We start from the raw sequence: 16,616 nt of genomic DNA, 5'->3' as shown, positions 1-16,616 counted from the left end.
AGGCATGAGGGATTACCAAGAAGTCATACACAGGGTGTGTGCTCACAGAAGGGAGAAGTCTCGGCGGCCAGGATGGTCGGGGACGGCTTCCTGGAGTAGGAGGGAATGGACAGAGAGCAGGGCGAGGCTGCGTGGAGGGCAAGGAGAACCTGAGCAGAGTGGTGGAGGAGGGGACGAATGCACCACATGCCCCTCAAAGTGAGAAAATCAGGTGTGAGGCTCAGGAACCACAAATAACCAGGTCATTGTCCTCAGTAGCAGGGCAGTGGAGAGCTCACAGAGCCCTGGAGCCTGGCATGGGGATGTCCTCTGGTCTCAGGCTCTGGCCTCAGCCTCCTGCCGTCCTCATACCTCTCTGCGTTTCAGGAAGGTCTGACTGCCCTCCACGCGGCTGCTGAAGGGATCCACCCCGACTGTGTGCAGCTCCTCCTGGCGGCTGGGAGCAGCGTGAACGCCCTCACCCAGGTAGCCAGGCTTCCCCGCGGCCTCCCCCGACTGCCGTCTGCCTGGGCTACCGAGCTGGGACTGAGTCAGCAGCAGCAGGCACAGTGATTCCTGACCCTTGTGTGCACAGAGGCTACGAGGCCGTAGGCCCAGCTTCTGGTCTTGGCTAGTCCACTGCTGAGCTCTTGTGATCTGGGCAGGTTACTTAACCTCGCTGAGCCTCTTTTCCCAGCTATATAATGGAGATGATATATACTCACCCTTTCACATTTCCGTGAGGATTAGACACTTAGCACAGTGCCCAGGGCATGGTAGGAGCTCAGGACCTTTTCGAGTCTTCCTATTGTTGGGCACTTGATAGTTCACAAAGTGCCTTTATAACTATTACCTCAGAAAATTGGCCCCATGTTACAAATGAGGAAACTGAAGCTTACAGAGGGCCAGTGACTTTCCTGGGTCACTTGCTAAGAAACAAAGCTGAGTCGGAGAAGCCTATTGTCCTGGCTCCGGAGCTCTCGGAAGGTTTGCCCCACCCACTGGGGGGCAGGTCACCAATATGAGACCAACCTATGCAGGGGCCACACCAGTTCTCAGAGCTGGCGCCTGGGTGCGCCTTTGGGACAGGCCTCTTCTCTCCCTCATCCTTAAGTCAGCCATTAGAAACTCCCCCCATGTCCTGGAGAGAAGGACTGTGGCCTTTCTTTAGGTAGGGGGTTGGTGTTTTTGTTTTGTTTTGCTTTTTAAAAAAATATATATCTTTATTATTTTCAGAGAGAGGAAGGGAGAGGGAGAGAGAGAGTTGAAACATCAATGATGAGAGAGTCATTGATCGGCTGCCTCCTGCATGCCCCCCACTGGGGATCGAGCCCGCAACCTGAGCATGTGCCCTGACTGGGAATTGAACCATGATCTCCTGGATCCTAGGTCAATGCTCAACCCCAGCCAGGCTTGCTTTGCTTTTGCTTTTTAGATCAGTGACAGATAGTCTTTTCTTTGGCTGGTTAAATTGCTTCAGGGTCTGGTATTATTTCTTCTAAATTTTAATAGTAAGACAAAATAGTATTGACAATAAGTAATAAAATATAAATAATAGAAAAATAGCTTAAAAATAGAGGAATTAAAATGGCATGCTAAAAATATGTATTTGACATGAAAGAAACAAGTCAAAGAGAAACAGAAGAACAAAAAAGATAGGAGACATAGAAAAAAATAGCAAAATGGCAAATGTAAATTTAATAATATCAATGTTCAACCACCCTAAGTGTGAATAATGCTTTATAAGCCACAAAACACTTAATTTACAGAACTCCCTTAGAAGGTGTGGGAGCTACTAGCCTAGGGGTATGGTGGGGGGGACACTGAGGCTCAGAGAGGGAAAGTAGCTGCCTCAGGGCTCCTAGTGTGTCCTCTTGCATTGCTCTTTAATCAGCAAGGCCCTTTCTCTGTGCCTAGCACAGTACCCAGTACTGGGAGGTTCCGTAACAGAGGAAGCAGAGGAATTTAGAGACTGAGATCACGTCCAGTGGGTGATGGTCATTGGTGGGGGGTGCTGCCCACTCCACTGGTTCTTGTGCTCCAGCCTTGGCTCGAGGTTTCTGGCAGAGGCCATGCTCCATCTCTAAATTCCCATCCATTGAAGTGTCATGCAGCAGGGTCTCTGAGGAGGGGGCAAACCTAAGGTGATTGTATTTCCCACTGGGAGGTAGACTAGTTCCCACCTATCCCATGCCCTTAGACAGGACATGGAGAGGGTGACCAACTCGTCCTGGTTTGCCCCATATTGGCAAACTAGGAGAGTAGGTGCCTGGCACAGAGTGGAGGTACGTATATGAGATCCTTGTTGGGCTAGGAGTGGGCTCTGACCGCAGGAGAGCACTCAGAAGGCTGATCCAGATGAAGCCCTCGCTCTGGCCCTGCCAGCCCCTGCTGGGAAACCCGCTCCGGCTGGGCAGTGCGTGCCGGGTGGTGTGTGCCCTGTACTGGCAAGTCTTATTTGTTCCCTTCTTTGAAAACCATCTCTTCAGAGTCTATACTCTGCGTGTCTTTACCAGCTGAGGAATTGTGCAGCCTTTGGCCTATGTTCCAGAATTTGTGAAGAAAGCAAGGAAGGCTGAGATCGTAGCGAGCTCCTTTCACCAGTCACCAGGCCTGGGCAAGCCATTGATTTCTCCAGCCTCAGAGTTTAAGAGGGATAATAGACCCAGGTGTGGGGGGGCGGGGTTGCAAGAGAAAATGGAATAATGAATCCCCAAGTGCTCTGTAAACCCCACGTGATTCCTGTTTTCCTCTAGAAAGAGCAGAGCTGCCTCCATTATGCAGCCCTCGGAGGCTCTGAGGACGTGGCCCGGGCCCTCATCCACTCAGGGGGCTGCACCAACGTGGCTGATTATGTAAGTGTGGGGGCCTGGACTGAAGGGGGTCCCCACTGCAAAGTCTTCCATGTCCCCATTGATTTGAGTTAGGGTGGGGGCCGGGACCAGGGCAGCTGGCAGCACGTAGGAGAGTCAAATAAGGTTCTAGTGAAACAGGATTAGAAACCAAGCTTCCATTTCCTTCCAAGCAAAATGTCTCTCATTTATCCATTGGAGCTTAGTAATGATCTTATTACAGATTTAGCCTCTTGGCTCTTTACTTTCTTCCCCCGTTACGTTGTGGTACACACAGTATACCTTAGGCAACGGTATAACCTTGTGGTTAATCATGGACTTTGGTGTCAGACAACCTGGCTTTGAGGCCTGGCTCTGCCACTCACAAACTGAATGACCTTGGGCAAGCAGCTTTGACCTCCCTGGGCCTCTGTTTCTGTATCTATAAGTACTGTTATTATTCCCATTCCATAAATGAAGAACTGTCTATTGTTTAAATTAGAAAGAGATCATTTCATATGGCTGAAATAAATACTCTATTTACAGTTATTGTAAAAACAGTGTAACACAATTCATTGGAATATAGAGAAAAAAAGGCATCCTTAACCCTGACACCCTAGTAAAGCGATAACTTTTCATTATTCCCTCCAGTTGCACCTCCAGCTAGAATAAATCCAGGCTAAGGCAGAATTCTGGAAGGAGGATGCTTATTTGTTTGTCCCCATCAAATGCCAGAATCTTGACTCCAGTCCAGTGGAGTCCCAGCCCAGGTACCCAATGTTGCTGCAGAGTTTTCCTGGTAGACATTGTTTAGGTGCTGATCATGCTAGATGTGGTCCAGTGTCCATATCACACTTAACAGATCCTCAACTGTTGGATATTTAATTTAAGTTGGTTCTGACTTTGCCACTATAAAGAATGATTTCATGAACATCTGTATGGCATAACTTGCATTATATATGAATTCTCCAAACAGGGTTTCTAGGTCAGGTAGTAAAAACATTTTTATGATTTTTTTTTAATCCCACAAAAAGCCATAACTTTATTAATGATAGAAGCAGTACAAATTTCAAACCAAGAGGCAATCACCCCTTGAAACACATACACACACACACACACACACACACACAGAGTCCTCATTTTCAGATAGTTAACAGTGTGAATTTTATAATAGCATTTACAATATCATTACTGTTGTTCTTCAGGGCTTGGACTGACTTTGCTCTTGACACCTTTGCTTGTGACATGATCAGTTCTATGTCCTTAACTCCCACACCTGTTTCATCAGCCTCTTCCTCTTCCCTCTGCCCTTGGACAGTTGGAGTCTGTGTTTTCTCGAATGTCTGAGGCAGCTTCACCTTGAACTTTGAACTTCGCAGCAGCTGCTGGCAGGGCTTGCTGAGATAGGTCCTCGGTCTTGGCTTCCCCCAAAACTACGTAGGTATCTGAAGCTGGGCTCTTGTCGACATCTGGCTTCGTGATGACAAAGAGGATTTTCTTAGATTTCTGGGTAGTAACCCCCGTAACCCGTCGAGGACTCAGTTTGGACATAGCTTTCCCTGCCTTCTGTTCACTCAGCTCTGCTTTGCTCTACTGACGGGCTCTTCGTCGGTTTCCGCTGCCCCCGCGCTGCCAGCGGGGCTGCTGCGTGGCCGCCTGTGGGGAATCCTGTTCCCCGAGCTCTGGTGCTGATGCATCACCGTCAGATTCTGTTCCAGACCCTGCCTCGGCCTGGGGCTGTGGCAACTCCTGCTCCGTAGGGACGGCCTCTGTGGCTTCGCCGGGCCACACAAACACGGAGCCGAGATCTTATGATTTGGCGCAAGTTGAATTGCTTTCCTGAAACATCACACCACATAGCTCCCAGTCATTTGTGAGTGACCTTTCACCAATATTAACCATTGTTCTATTAATTTATAGTTAAATGATTCCTTGTTACTGTTTTACTTTGAATCTCTTAGATTACTATTGACTCTGAACTTTTCCCATTAATTTTCCTAGTTTGTTCTTCTGTTGTGAGTTGTTTCTTTAGATCCTTTGTCTATATTGGTGGGGGTTTCTTTGATTGTGTTTTTAACCAGTTTTTATGAGATCATTGCTCCTGGACCATTGTTTATGTTGTTTGCTCTTACAACTTTTTGACATATTGAAGATGTAAATTTTTATGTAATCAAAGGTATTTTTGATACAAGTTTTGAATTTTAATTTAATAATCTTCTAGTTGTGATTTAATTTTTGATGTTTCTCTTTCATCCTTCTAAAAGGGACTCCTGTGGCCTTGGCCGAGTAGCTCAGTTGGTTAGAGCAATCATCCTAATACGCCAAGGTTGCAGGTTCAATCCCCAGTCAGGGCACATACAGGAATCAGCCAATGAGTACATCAGTGAGTGCATAAATAAGTGAACAATAAATCGATATTTCTTTCTCTCTCTCAAAATCAATAGGTAAAAAATAAATAAAATGTACTTTTGCATATGGTATGATACATTATTCGATAGATTCCCCTCCAATTTTTATATATCTATCTCAAGTACATTTATTAAATAATTCTAACATTTCTTAGTGCTTTTCATTCCTTCTTTTATTACATATTTATGTATATTTTTCATATTTATATTTTGATATATGATGGACTCTATTTCTGGGTGAATGATTCTCTTTCACTAAGCGGTATGTCTAATCTTGAGCCATAAACATACTGTTTTATTGTTGCCTTATAATTTGTTTTAAAGTCATCTAAACTAGTGTCCCTTAATCATTCTTTTGTTAGTATAATCTGTTATCCTTTTATATTCTCTCTTGTTTTTTCTCCCAATTGAAATTTAAAGTAATTTTATCAGTTAAAAAATCAATTTTAAGACTTAGATTAATCACTGTACCATTATAAACTAATTGGAGATAATTAAAATTATTTTAATATTTGGCCTTCCAGTGTAGAACACAATATGCCTCTCTATATATTCAAATATTAATTTAAAGCTGCCAACAAAGTTAAACTTTAAAAATTTGTTAAATTAATAAAATATAAAAGGTTTAGAAAACAGAATAAAATCATCCTTATTCCTGCCACCCACACATACTTTTTTATTTACTCGGTGACAATCTTTTAAAAAATTACCTGCTTTAGTATAGTTAGAATGATAACGTATGTATAATTTTGTGCCCAGATAATCACGAGCATGTCCACGTTGCTACATAGCTATCGGTGATGACATTTGGTCTGATGACGGAGGTGCCATGAGTCATTAACCTCTTTATCTACAGTATAGCGTCAGGTTTACTTGCCAGTACTAGTACAGCTTCATGCATGGAACTTTTCTTCTGGAAAGATTCCCAGAAGTGGGAATTTGAGATAAAATATTGTGAACATCTTTCTAGCTCTTGGTATATAAACTGAAGCACTTCCTAAAAGCCTTGTGCCAATATGCAGAGCCCCAGCGGTGTGTGCGCTGCACTTTCTTATTGTATATTAGGTTTTACATTTTCTCCCACTTAAAGAAAAGTCCATAGTTTACATTAGAGTTCACTCATGGTGTTGTACAGCCTATGGGTTTGGGTAAATATATAATGACATTATACTATTGTACAGAATGTGTTCATCCCCCCCCCCCCCAGCCTCTGGCCGCCACTGCTCTTTTTACTGTCTCCATTCATAGTATTGCCTTTTTCAGACTGTCACTTAGTTGGAATCCTACAATATGCAACCTTTTCAGATTGGCCTCGTTCATGATTGGCTTGCATTTACGGTTCCTCCGTGGTTTTTAATGGCTTGGTAGCTCACTTCTTTTTAGCGCTGTGTAATATTTCATTGTCTAGATAAAGCACAGTTTATTTATCCACTCACTTACTGCAGGACATCTTAGTCACTTCCAAGTTTTGGCAGTTATTAATAAGGCTGCTTTAAACACCCATGTGTGGGTTTTTATGTGGCATAAATTTTGAATTATTTTGGGTAAATGCCAAGGAACATGATTGCTGGGTCATATGGTAGGAGTATGTTTAGTTTTGTAAGAAACTACCAAACTGTCTTCCAAAGTAGCTGTACATTTTACATTCCCAGTAGCAATGGATGAGAGTTCCTGTTGCTCCACATCCTTGTCAGCATTCGGTGTTGACAGTGTCCTGGCTTTTAGCCATTCTAGTAGGTGTGTACGTCACTGTGTTTTTGTGGTGCACCTCCTTACTTTCTGTTACTACAAGATGCTCCAGACTTAGCCTGTATTATTTCCTGCCCCAGTCCTAGAATCAGCCATTTCTCCAAGCAGCCCTGGTACCTATTATTGGAGAATATACACATGCTATTTTTACATAACTACATCTTTAATATATTTCCATATAAATATATATTAAAACATTCCTCATTGTTTTTTATACCTGCATAGTATTCCATTGCATGGATGGACCATAATTTTCTAAATTGTCTCCTCTATAAATGTGGATTCTAATCTTTGGCTTTTACAAACAATACTGCAACAAAAATCTGTACATATATCATTCCATATCTGTGGAAGTAAAGCTATAGAATAAATGTCTTGAAGTAGATTTGTTGGGTCAAAGAGCACATACATTTGCACTTCCTATAGGTATTGCCAAATTTCGGTCTCTATGGCCTGTATCAGTTTACACTATTTCCCCACAGCTTTGTCAACACATTTGGCAAAACTTTTGGATTTGTGCCAATCTGATGAGTGAGGAATTTTATCTTCCTGTATTATTAATTTGCATTTCTCTTAAGAGTCTTCTGTATTCCCTTTTCTATCAAATGTTTGTTCATATCCTTTGACCATTTTTCTCTTGGGTTATTTTTTATCTTGTAATGGTTTGTAGGAATCTGTTGAAGGACATTCGTGTTGTTTTCAGTTTTGGACTATTATGAATAAAGCTGCTAGGAACATTCGTGTACAGGTTTTTGTATGAACATAAGTTTTCATTTCTCTGGGATAAATGCCAAGCATGCAATTGCTGGGTCCTATGGTAATAGCATATTTAGTTTTATAAACAATTCCAAAACTGTTTTTGCAGAGCAGCTATATCATTTTATATTCCCACCAGCAATGTATGAGTGATCCAGTTCTTCCACAGCCTTGACATTTGTTGTTGTTACTATTTTTTTATTTTAGCTATTCTGGTAGGTGTGTAGTGACGTCTCATTGTGGTTTTAACTGCACTTCTCTAGTCGCTAATGATGTTGAACATCTTTTCAGGCGCTTATTCGACATCGGTATATCCTCTTCGGTGAAATGTCTAGTCATATGTCTTTGCCCATTTTCCAAATATTTTTTCTACTGTAGAGTTAAAGAGGTGTTCTTTGTATATTTTAGAAATAGCCTTTGTAAGCTATGTGATTTGCAAATATTTTCTCTTGTCTGTAGCTTGTCTTTTCATCCTCTTAATAGGATCTTCTGCAGATTAAAAAAAATTAGTTTGATAAGGTCAATTTATCAATATTTTTCTTCTATGGATCATATTTTTGGTGTCAAGTCTAAGAACCCTGACTAGTCCTAGATCCTGAAGTTTTCCTCCTATGTTTTTTTCAAAAAGTTTTACATTTTGAGTTAATTTTGTATAAGGTATGAGGTTTCAGTCAAGTCCCCCCCCCCCCACAGAGGTCCAATTGTTCTAGCACCATTTGTTGAAAAGGCCATCTAACCTTTCTTCATTGAGTTGCTTTTGCACCTTTGTTAAAAATCAGTTGGCTGCCCTCCCCTTGCTGGTTTGGCTCAGTGGTTAGAGTGTCGGCCCTCGGACTGTAAGGTCCCGGGTTCGGTTCTGGCCAAGGGCACGTACCTCGGTTGCAGGCTCCATCCCTGGCCCTGGTCGGGAGTGTGGGGAGGCAACCAATTGGTGTCTCTCTCACATCAATGTTTTTTTCTCTCTCCCTTCCACTCTCTGTGAAAAGCAATGGAAAAAATATCCTCTGGTGAGGATTAAAAATAAAAATTAAAAAAAATCAGTTGGCTATATTTGTGTGGGTCTTCCCCCTTTTCTTAGCATACTGTTCACACTGTTCTGCAGTTTTTAATAAACGTTTATATTAGAATATATTTAGTTTTACATAAAAGTTATAAACGTAGCACAGAGAGTTCTCATATACCCCACACCTAGTTCCCCTATCTCTACCGTCTTACATTAGGATGGTATATGGGTCACAATTAATGAACCAGTGTCAATACATTATTATTACCTAAATCCATACTTTTTTGAGATTCCTTAGTTTCTACCTCCTGTCCTTCTTCTGTTCCAGGATCCCATGCAGGAGACCACATCATGTTTTGTTTTTTTAATCCTCACCCGAGGATATTTTTTCCATATTTTTGCTTTTCAAAGAAAGTGGAAGGGGAAGAGGAAAGGAGAAAGAGGGGAGAGAGAGAGAAACAGAAACATCAACGTGAGAGAGACACATCCATTGGTCGCCTCCCGCTCCAGTGCCAACGGGGGCTGGGGATAGAGCCTGCAACTGAGGTACGTGCCCTTGGCTGGAATCGAACCCAGGACCCTCAGTCCACGGGCCAACACTCTAACCACTGAGCCAAACTGGCTAGGGCCACATCACATTTAATTGCCATGTCTTCTTAGGCTGCTCTTGGCTGGGATAGTTTTCCAGGCTTCCATTGTCTTTGATGACCTTGACAGTTTTGAGTAGTACTTAGGCATCTTGTAGAATGTGTCCCCCTTGGGGTTTGTCTGAATTTTCTTTCATGATTAGACTGGGGTTACTAGTTTTTGAGAGGAAGGTCACAGAGATAGAGTCTTTTTCATCACCCCAAGTTCAGGGTACCTGCCATCAATATGATCTGTCACTATTGATGTTGGCCTTGATCACCTGGCTGAGGGAGTGTTTATCAGGTTTCTCTATTATAAGGTTACTCTTTTTCCCCTCCCCATACTGTGCTTTTTGAAAGAAATTCACCATGCAAAGCCCACATTGAAGGAATGGGGAGTTTTATGTTCCACCCCCTCCAGGGCAAAATAGCTACAGAAATTATTTGGAATCCTCCTGAGTGGGAGGTTTGTTTATTCTCCATTTACTTATTAATTCAATCAATCATTTATTCAGATCAGTATGGACTCATATTTATTTCATACTTGGGGTTATAATCCGATACTACTTTATTTCGTTGCTCGAATGTTTCAGCTTTGACCACTGGGGGCCCTTCAGTTGGCTCCGGTGTCCCTTGACGTGGCCTCATCACTGTGGGTTTGTTTCTTTAACAGACTTTACTTTTAGAGCAGTTTTAGGTTCACAGCAAAACTGAGCAGAAGGTAGAGATTTCTCATGCTCACTCGCCCCCACATTCATAGCCTTCCTTATTATCAACGCCACCCACCAGAGAGCTACATTTATTACAATTACTTGGGTGTTTTTATCTTCTATATGATTTTTAAATTAATTCTGTGTTTTTTGGGAGAGAGACTGTAATAACCATTTTAACTTGTCTAGGTTAAAACAATCACATTGCTTACAAATAATGGTATCATTAAAATCTTTTGTAATATTTATAAACCTTTCTCCCCCCCGTCCTACACTAGTATCATCAGTAGTGCGCATTCTTGTTGTATGTGTGTGTGTTCTGATTTGTAACCTTGTTACACTCAATATGTGAGGGTGTTTTTCCACAATCAGTACAGATCTATACTATCAATTTTACTGGCTTTGTACTGTTGCACAGTATGTGTGTCACTCTGTCACCTAGAAAAGGGGATACTGTATCTTCACTTTGTCAAGCACTCGGGTCGCAGGGGACCGTAGGGAAGGGAGTCCTCTAGCCTCGAGCGAAGCTTTGGATGAGTGTTGTTGGACTTGGAGCGAGACCTCTGTTCTGGTCGCAGCCGGCTCCCTCGTTCATTCGTGTCACACATGAACAGGTATCAGCGTCTACCTAGGTGCTGGGTTGGACGTTCAGTAACACAAGGCAGCTATTAGCTCTGTGTCCTTTGGCAAGTCACGTACGTTTTCTGAACCTGTGTTTCCATTTGTAAGATGAAAATACTAATAAATACCATCCCTATATACTTTCTAGGTTCATGTGTAGGTTAAATGGGATATTAGAGAACATTAAGGTGTTTCTAGAAGGGACCTTAGCAAACGTCACTTGCCAGATGCAAAGCAGAGAAGGAAAATGAGTTGGCCAAAGTCACATAGTGAGTTCCTGGCATAGCAAAGTCTCAAACTTGAGTCTTCAGGAACCCACCCACCTTGAGGTTCAGTTTTTAGACCCCAGGGATTCAGGCTTTGGGGCTGTAAGTGCCTCAGGCCAGCCACCACACCCAGAAGCGCTCTCATCCCCCAGCACCCACCTGCAGCTGGGCAGTCCTGAGGGACCCATCAACTGATTTGTGTCTCCCTCACCCCCAGCAGGGAGCCTCTCCAATGCACCTCGCTGTGAGGCACAACTTCCCCGCCCTGGTTCAGCTCCTCATTGACGCTGGCAGTGACCTGGATGCCACGGACAAAGTAAGTGGCTGCAGAAACCCCTTGGTTCCCACAGAACCTCTGGGCGCCTCCCCAGGCTGGCTGGGCTCTGCAGCTGTCTAACCAGCACGGCCCAGAGCTGAGGAGTTGCTTCCATCCGTAGCTTGTAAAAAGCTGTTTGAACATTTGTTGAAGGTCGCGTAATTTTTATTAACCAGTCCCTCCCTATTTTGAACATTTTGGTTTCCAGGTTTTTGCAGTGATATATATAACACTGCAGTTAACACCTTCCTACATTCAACCTTTCCGTTTCATTGATTTTTTCCTCCCTTAGAGAGAATTCCCAGGGCAGGGGTGGCTGGGGTAGTCTTGTGTAGTAACAAGAGGCTTCCAAGTCCCAAGGTTGTGATCAGTCAGGAGCCCTTTTAAGTCCCTGTCCCCACAATCCACCTCCTAACCATACACTCCTCGGTGCCAGCACACACAACCACTGGGGGTTCAGTTTGGCAGGATATAGCACATACCGTTAAAATGGTCAGTATTTTTACATCTGAGAATTGAACTTCAAGAAATACATTAAGAACTCATGCACAAAGATATTCACTGCAGCATTATTGATCAGTTTTCAGTTTGAAAATGGCCCAAATAGTTAATAATAGAGTGGTTGGGTAAATTATAGTACTGACATAGACTATTATGGAGCTATTAAAAATTGTGTTTGCCTTGCTGGTGTGGCTCAGTTGGTTGGAGAGTTTCGTGTACACCGAAAGGTTTCAGGTTTGATTCCTGGTCAGGGCACATACCTAGGTTTTGGGTTGGGTCCCCGGACAGGGCATATATAAGAAGCAGCCAGCCGATGGATGTTTCTCTCTCACATTGATGTTTCTCTCTCTTTCTAACCCCCCACCTCCCTTCATCTAAAATCAATAAACATATCCTCAGGTGGGGATTTTAAAAAAAAGATATTGTTGTTAATATGTGTAAAGAGTTATGTTAGGTATAAAAATAGGTGCAAAATGTACATATTCAGGATCTCAAATATGTAAAGCCAACAAACTAAGAACATTCTGCATTTAAAAAAAAAGACTAGAATAAATATCATTATAGAGGTTGACTTAGGTGGGCTAGTGAGTGGTATTTGTTTGTTCTTTTTCCTTTTTTATTTTTATTAACTTTTCTCTGGTATTATGTTTATGATTAAACCCAGTTTACCCTCCCTCATAACTTCTTAGAGAAACTTTAAGGCCCAGTTGGGAGTGTGCCCACCTTGGTGCATCCTGGCGTTAAGCACAGGCCACTTCTACATGCTCTTCTTTTTAAAAAAATATATCTTTATTGATTTCAGAGAGAGGAAAGGAGAGGGGGAGAGAGAGAAACATCAATGATGAGAGAGTCATTGATCGAGCCCGCAACCCGGGCATGTGCCCTGACCGGGAATCGAACCCCTATCGCCTGGATCCTAGTTCGATGCTCAACCGCTGAGCCACGCCCGGCCGGGCTACATGCTCTTCTTTTCCTGCCCCCTTGGCTTCTCTTCCAGAGGCAGCAGACGCCCCTCCACCTTGCTGCGGAGCACGCTTGGCAGGACATAGCAGAGATGCTCCTGGTTGCAGGGGTTAACTTAAACCTGAGAGATAAGGTACCTCTACTCACACCAGCCTCCCTTTCAAGTTGTCATGGCTCCCTCTTTGCCAGAGACCCTGCTGCAAATGCCACCACCTTTCAGTGTGTTCAAGGCTTCCCCTTTAGAGACCACCTCAAATGCATCCTCCTCCAGGAAGCCTTCCTGCACCACCACCTTCCCCTGCCTTCACTGAGGGCCCTCAGCACTTGGCCCTCACCTTTCCTGGTCTAGGCCTAGGATATGGTTATCTTCAGTTTCATGGCCCCCATCAGACTCAGAGCACTGTGAGTCACCTGGTGGGTAGGGGGAAGCTTCTCAGCACATCCTGCCTCTGGGGTGACTACGTCCTTAGTGTCTGGAGGTCTGAGAAGAGTGAAGACTTAGTATGAGGCTTGTGAGGGGAAGGGTATTTGCACATGTAGCCCAGCAGGGCCCTTGGGATGGTGTGGGGAGGATTGGAGGCAGGACCAGGCTCTGAGGCTGGACATGGAAGGGGGTCCCTGCTTTCAGCTGGGCCCCAGAGCAGCTGGCCAAACTTCCCATCTCTGCACAGCTTCCTTGGGGTGGTTGAGGCCAGCACTGTGCGAGAGGCCTGGATCAAAGGGCTGGGAGCCTAGGAGGAGGTGGGCAAAGGTGACACTGAGCCCAAGCCCCTTCTCTGGGCTCTGGTTTCATCTGAGAAGTGGGGCTGTTTCATAGGTGGTGTTGAAGTTATGTAGGCTGAGTTTCATAAGTTAAGGCTTCCTAAATTCTAAAGAACACGGAAGGTGGTGGCCAGAATTATTATTATTGCCTTATTCTAACTGTGACTTTTCCTCCTCCCTGGTCATGACCAAAAAGCCTTCTTACTCTCCAGTGTAGATGGCTGGAACCCGCTTTCTTTGGGCAGCAGGGTTTGTAGTCACTGCTAGAGGCGACTTCAGGCCCTCCTGTGGGAACTCTGGCTTCCCTTCTCGCTCCTCCCTTGCAGCAGGGGAAAACTGCCCTGGCCGTGGCCGCCCGCAGCAACCACGTCGGCCTGGTGGACATGATCATAAAAGCCGACCGCTTCTACAGATGGGAGAAGGTACCGGGCCCTGCGCTTGCTCTCGCCACGCTGGGAAGGGAGCGAACTTGGCTCCGGGTGGAGCTGGCTTTGACCAATCCAGGGGCCCCTCAGTGTCCAAGGGGGCGATGATCCCTGCCTTACCTACCCCCAGGACTGTTTGTGAGGGCCTGGAGACGGGGCGCGCATCCATGCCAGTGCGGAGAGACTACCGGACGGCTGCAGTCGCTCCTGGTTGAGGGATGCATGCATGCATGCGCGGGTAAAGGGGGTGGCGAGTTGGTTCCAGCTCACCGCCATCTCCAGGTGATTGGAATCACTGCCTGGGGTGTTGTATTCAGGCGACTTTCTCTGTGGAGGAAAGTGTGCTGGGAGCGATTAGTGATGTCTGCTGTGGAACTGGGAAAGGAGAGTGGCTGATGGAAGACCAGCCACTTGCTGTTCTTGTTGTCAGCAACTGGGGGTGGGTAGGGAGTTTCTTGTTGTCTTTGAGGGTGGCTTATATACACAGAAAATAATTTTTTACATTTACTTGAGTTTTAAAAATTAATACTACTCTCATTACAAATTTAAAAACTAATTTTCCTTAAACTTTTTAATTCATTTTGTAAATCTCATTATTCTATGTATACAACCTAGTAAATTTTAACAACCACTTTTAAAGAAGTTTTAAAAAAAAAGTTTTTATTGATTTTAGAGAGAGAGGAAGGGAGATGGAGAGAGCGAAACATCCATCAGCTGCCTCCTGCCCACCCCTTCTGGGAATCAAGCCTGAAACCCAGGCATGTGCCCTGACTGGGGATCAACCAGTGACCCCTTGGTGCATGGGGTGACGTCCAACCGAGCCACACTGGCCAGGGTTCAAAGAAACCTTTTGATTAGTGTTTGGCCTCATGTATAAATTTAGTTCGTAAAACCACCATGAACATTTTAAACCAAATGAATAAATTTAATATAATAGATTTTCTTTTTAAGTACTTCAAATGCTTCCAAAATTTTAAAATTATCCCAGTAAACACAATAAATTAAACCTATAAATAAAACGAATTTAATTCAAATATTTTAAACATTCCAATATTGTTTACAAACTTAGTAAACTTCTCTACACCTCTCAAATGAAAAATCACTATTCCCAAATCCATTGGTGGGTAACCAGTTTCAAGAGGAATCATGAGATATTCTTTTTCACTGACATGCAAGAGTCTCATAAACATTACAACCCCTTTACAGCAGATGACTCCTAAATGTAACCCCAAGATATTAATACGAAGGATTTAATGAAATGATTCATTTCTGTGCTTAATTCTAACCCATGTCACTCTTCAAAAGTTCTCAACACTAGGGCAGAGGTGCAGTTAGGATCACGAATTGCCCCTTCCTACCTCCAGGCCAGTTCAGTCAGAATCTCTGATCTGGGGACTAAGCATCAGTAGTTCTTAAAGCTCCCAGATGATCCCAATGCACAGATGTGGCTGAGAACACGGCTCTAAGGAAGCAGTTTTTTACCACCCAGGTGAGACTCCTATGTCCTCACCTCACAAGTGACTGGCCAGACACTTGACCAGGATGTAACATGCAGACATCAGAGTGATTTTTCTCCTGTCAGCTTTTAAAAAAAATGTTTTTATTGATTTCAGAGAGAGGAAAGGAAAGAGAGATAGAAACATCAGTGTTGAGAGAGAGTCATTGATTGGCTGTCTCCTGCATGTCCCCTGCTGGGGATCAAGCCCAAAACCCGGGCATGTGCCCTGACTGGAATCGAACCGTGATCTCCTGGATCATAGGTTGATGCTCAATGTCTGAGCCACACCGGCCAGGCACTGTGATCTTTTTACAACTAGAACTCTGCATCCACTTTCTTTAGCGAGATTTACTGAGGCCTTTGTGGGTTTAATTTATGCTATTACATCATTCTTTTATAACCTCTCATTTTGTTACCTGCTTTGCATAGAATTCTGTAACCTTACCCTTTACTACTTGTTGGGGTTTGGCAAGTCCAGTGCCTTGTTCTTGGTTTTACCCACAACTGCTGAGTCACTCTACTGACACCTGTACTATATAAAAACACAGAGAAAAGAGAGGAATTGGGAAGCCTTCATGCAAGAGGTGGCATTTGGGTCTTTTGACTATGGCATAGGAGTTGAGGACAGGGAGGTGAGGAAAGGAATTCTGGATGGAGGAACAGTGTGAGCTGCTTGGGTTCCAGAGGTCAAGGCAAGCATAGAGGCAGAAACCAGAGTAGTAGACAGTAAGCCCCAGGCCGGTGATGATGCCAATTCCCAGTTCCCAGTCCAGGATCACGAGGGAGAGCCTGGCAGGGACTTCCCCCAAATGGCTGCTGCACTTTTGGGATCTGCCCCCACAGGACCACCTCTCACTCAGGGACCCCAGTGATCCCTCTGGGAAGAGTTTGACCTTCAAGCAAGACCATCAGCAGGAAACGCAGCAGTTCCGCTCTGTGCTGTGGCGCCTGGCCTCCAGGTACCTGCGACCCAACGAGTGGAAGAAGCTTGCATATTGCTGGGAGTTCACTGAGGCCCACATCCATGCCATCGAGCAACAGTGGACAGGTACCGCCTTGCCTTGGCACCCCAGAGCAGCCAGCAGGCAAAAGGGGCAGGGGGCGCTTGAGGTGTGTTCAGTTTTCCGTGCTTCTGGGGGGAAAGCTTGTGCAACCACAGCCCAGCCACAGGAAGCCACGTGCCATTTCCAGCACACCGCGTG

The 16,616-nt window shown here is 44.3% G+C and overlaps 1 protein-coding gene and 1 pseudogene across 1 annotated transcript in view; one reads left to right on the top strand and one right to left on the bottom strand.

Annotated features, from left to right (window-relative positions):
* ANKDD1A (ankyrin repeat and death domain containing 1A) overlaps window positions 1–16,616 on the top strand; it is a 39,855-nt gene that overhangs the window by 17,173 nt on the left and 6,066 nt on the right. The window contains exons 8-13 of the mRNA XM_087820871.1: window positions 367–465; window positions 2,736–2,834; window positions 11,167–11,265; window positions 12,764–12,862; window positions 13,818–13,913; window positions 16,258–16,462. Coding sequence (XP_087676997.1) covers window positions 367–465; window positions 2,736–2,834; window positions 11,167–11,265; window positions 12,764–12,862; window positions 13,818–13,913; window positions 16,258–16,462 — 697 coding nt within the window. The remainder of the gene's footprint in view (window positions 1–366; window positions 466–2,735; window positions 2,835–11,166; window positions 11,266–12,763; window positions 12,863–13,817; window positions 13,914–16,257; window positions 16,463–16,616) is intronic.
* On the bottom strand, window positions 3,953–6,668 carry LOC107533709 (nascent polypeptide-associated complex subunit alpha pseudogene; annotated as a pseudogene).

The sequence above is a fragment of the Miniopterus natalensis genome, chromosome 1 (genome assembly GCF_054644295.1).
Source record: "Miniopterus natalensis isolate mMinNat1 chromosome 1, mMinNat1.hap1, whole genome shotgun sequence".
Classification (NCBI taxonomy): Eukaryota; Metazoa; Chordata; class Mammalia; order Chiroptera; family Miniopteridae; genus Miniopterus; species Miniopterus natalensis.
This window is presented reverse-complemented; position numbering and strand designations above follow the sequence as displayed.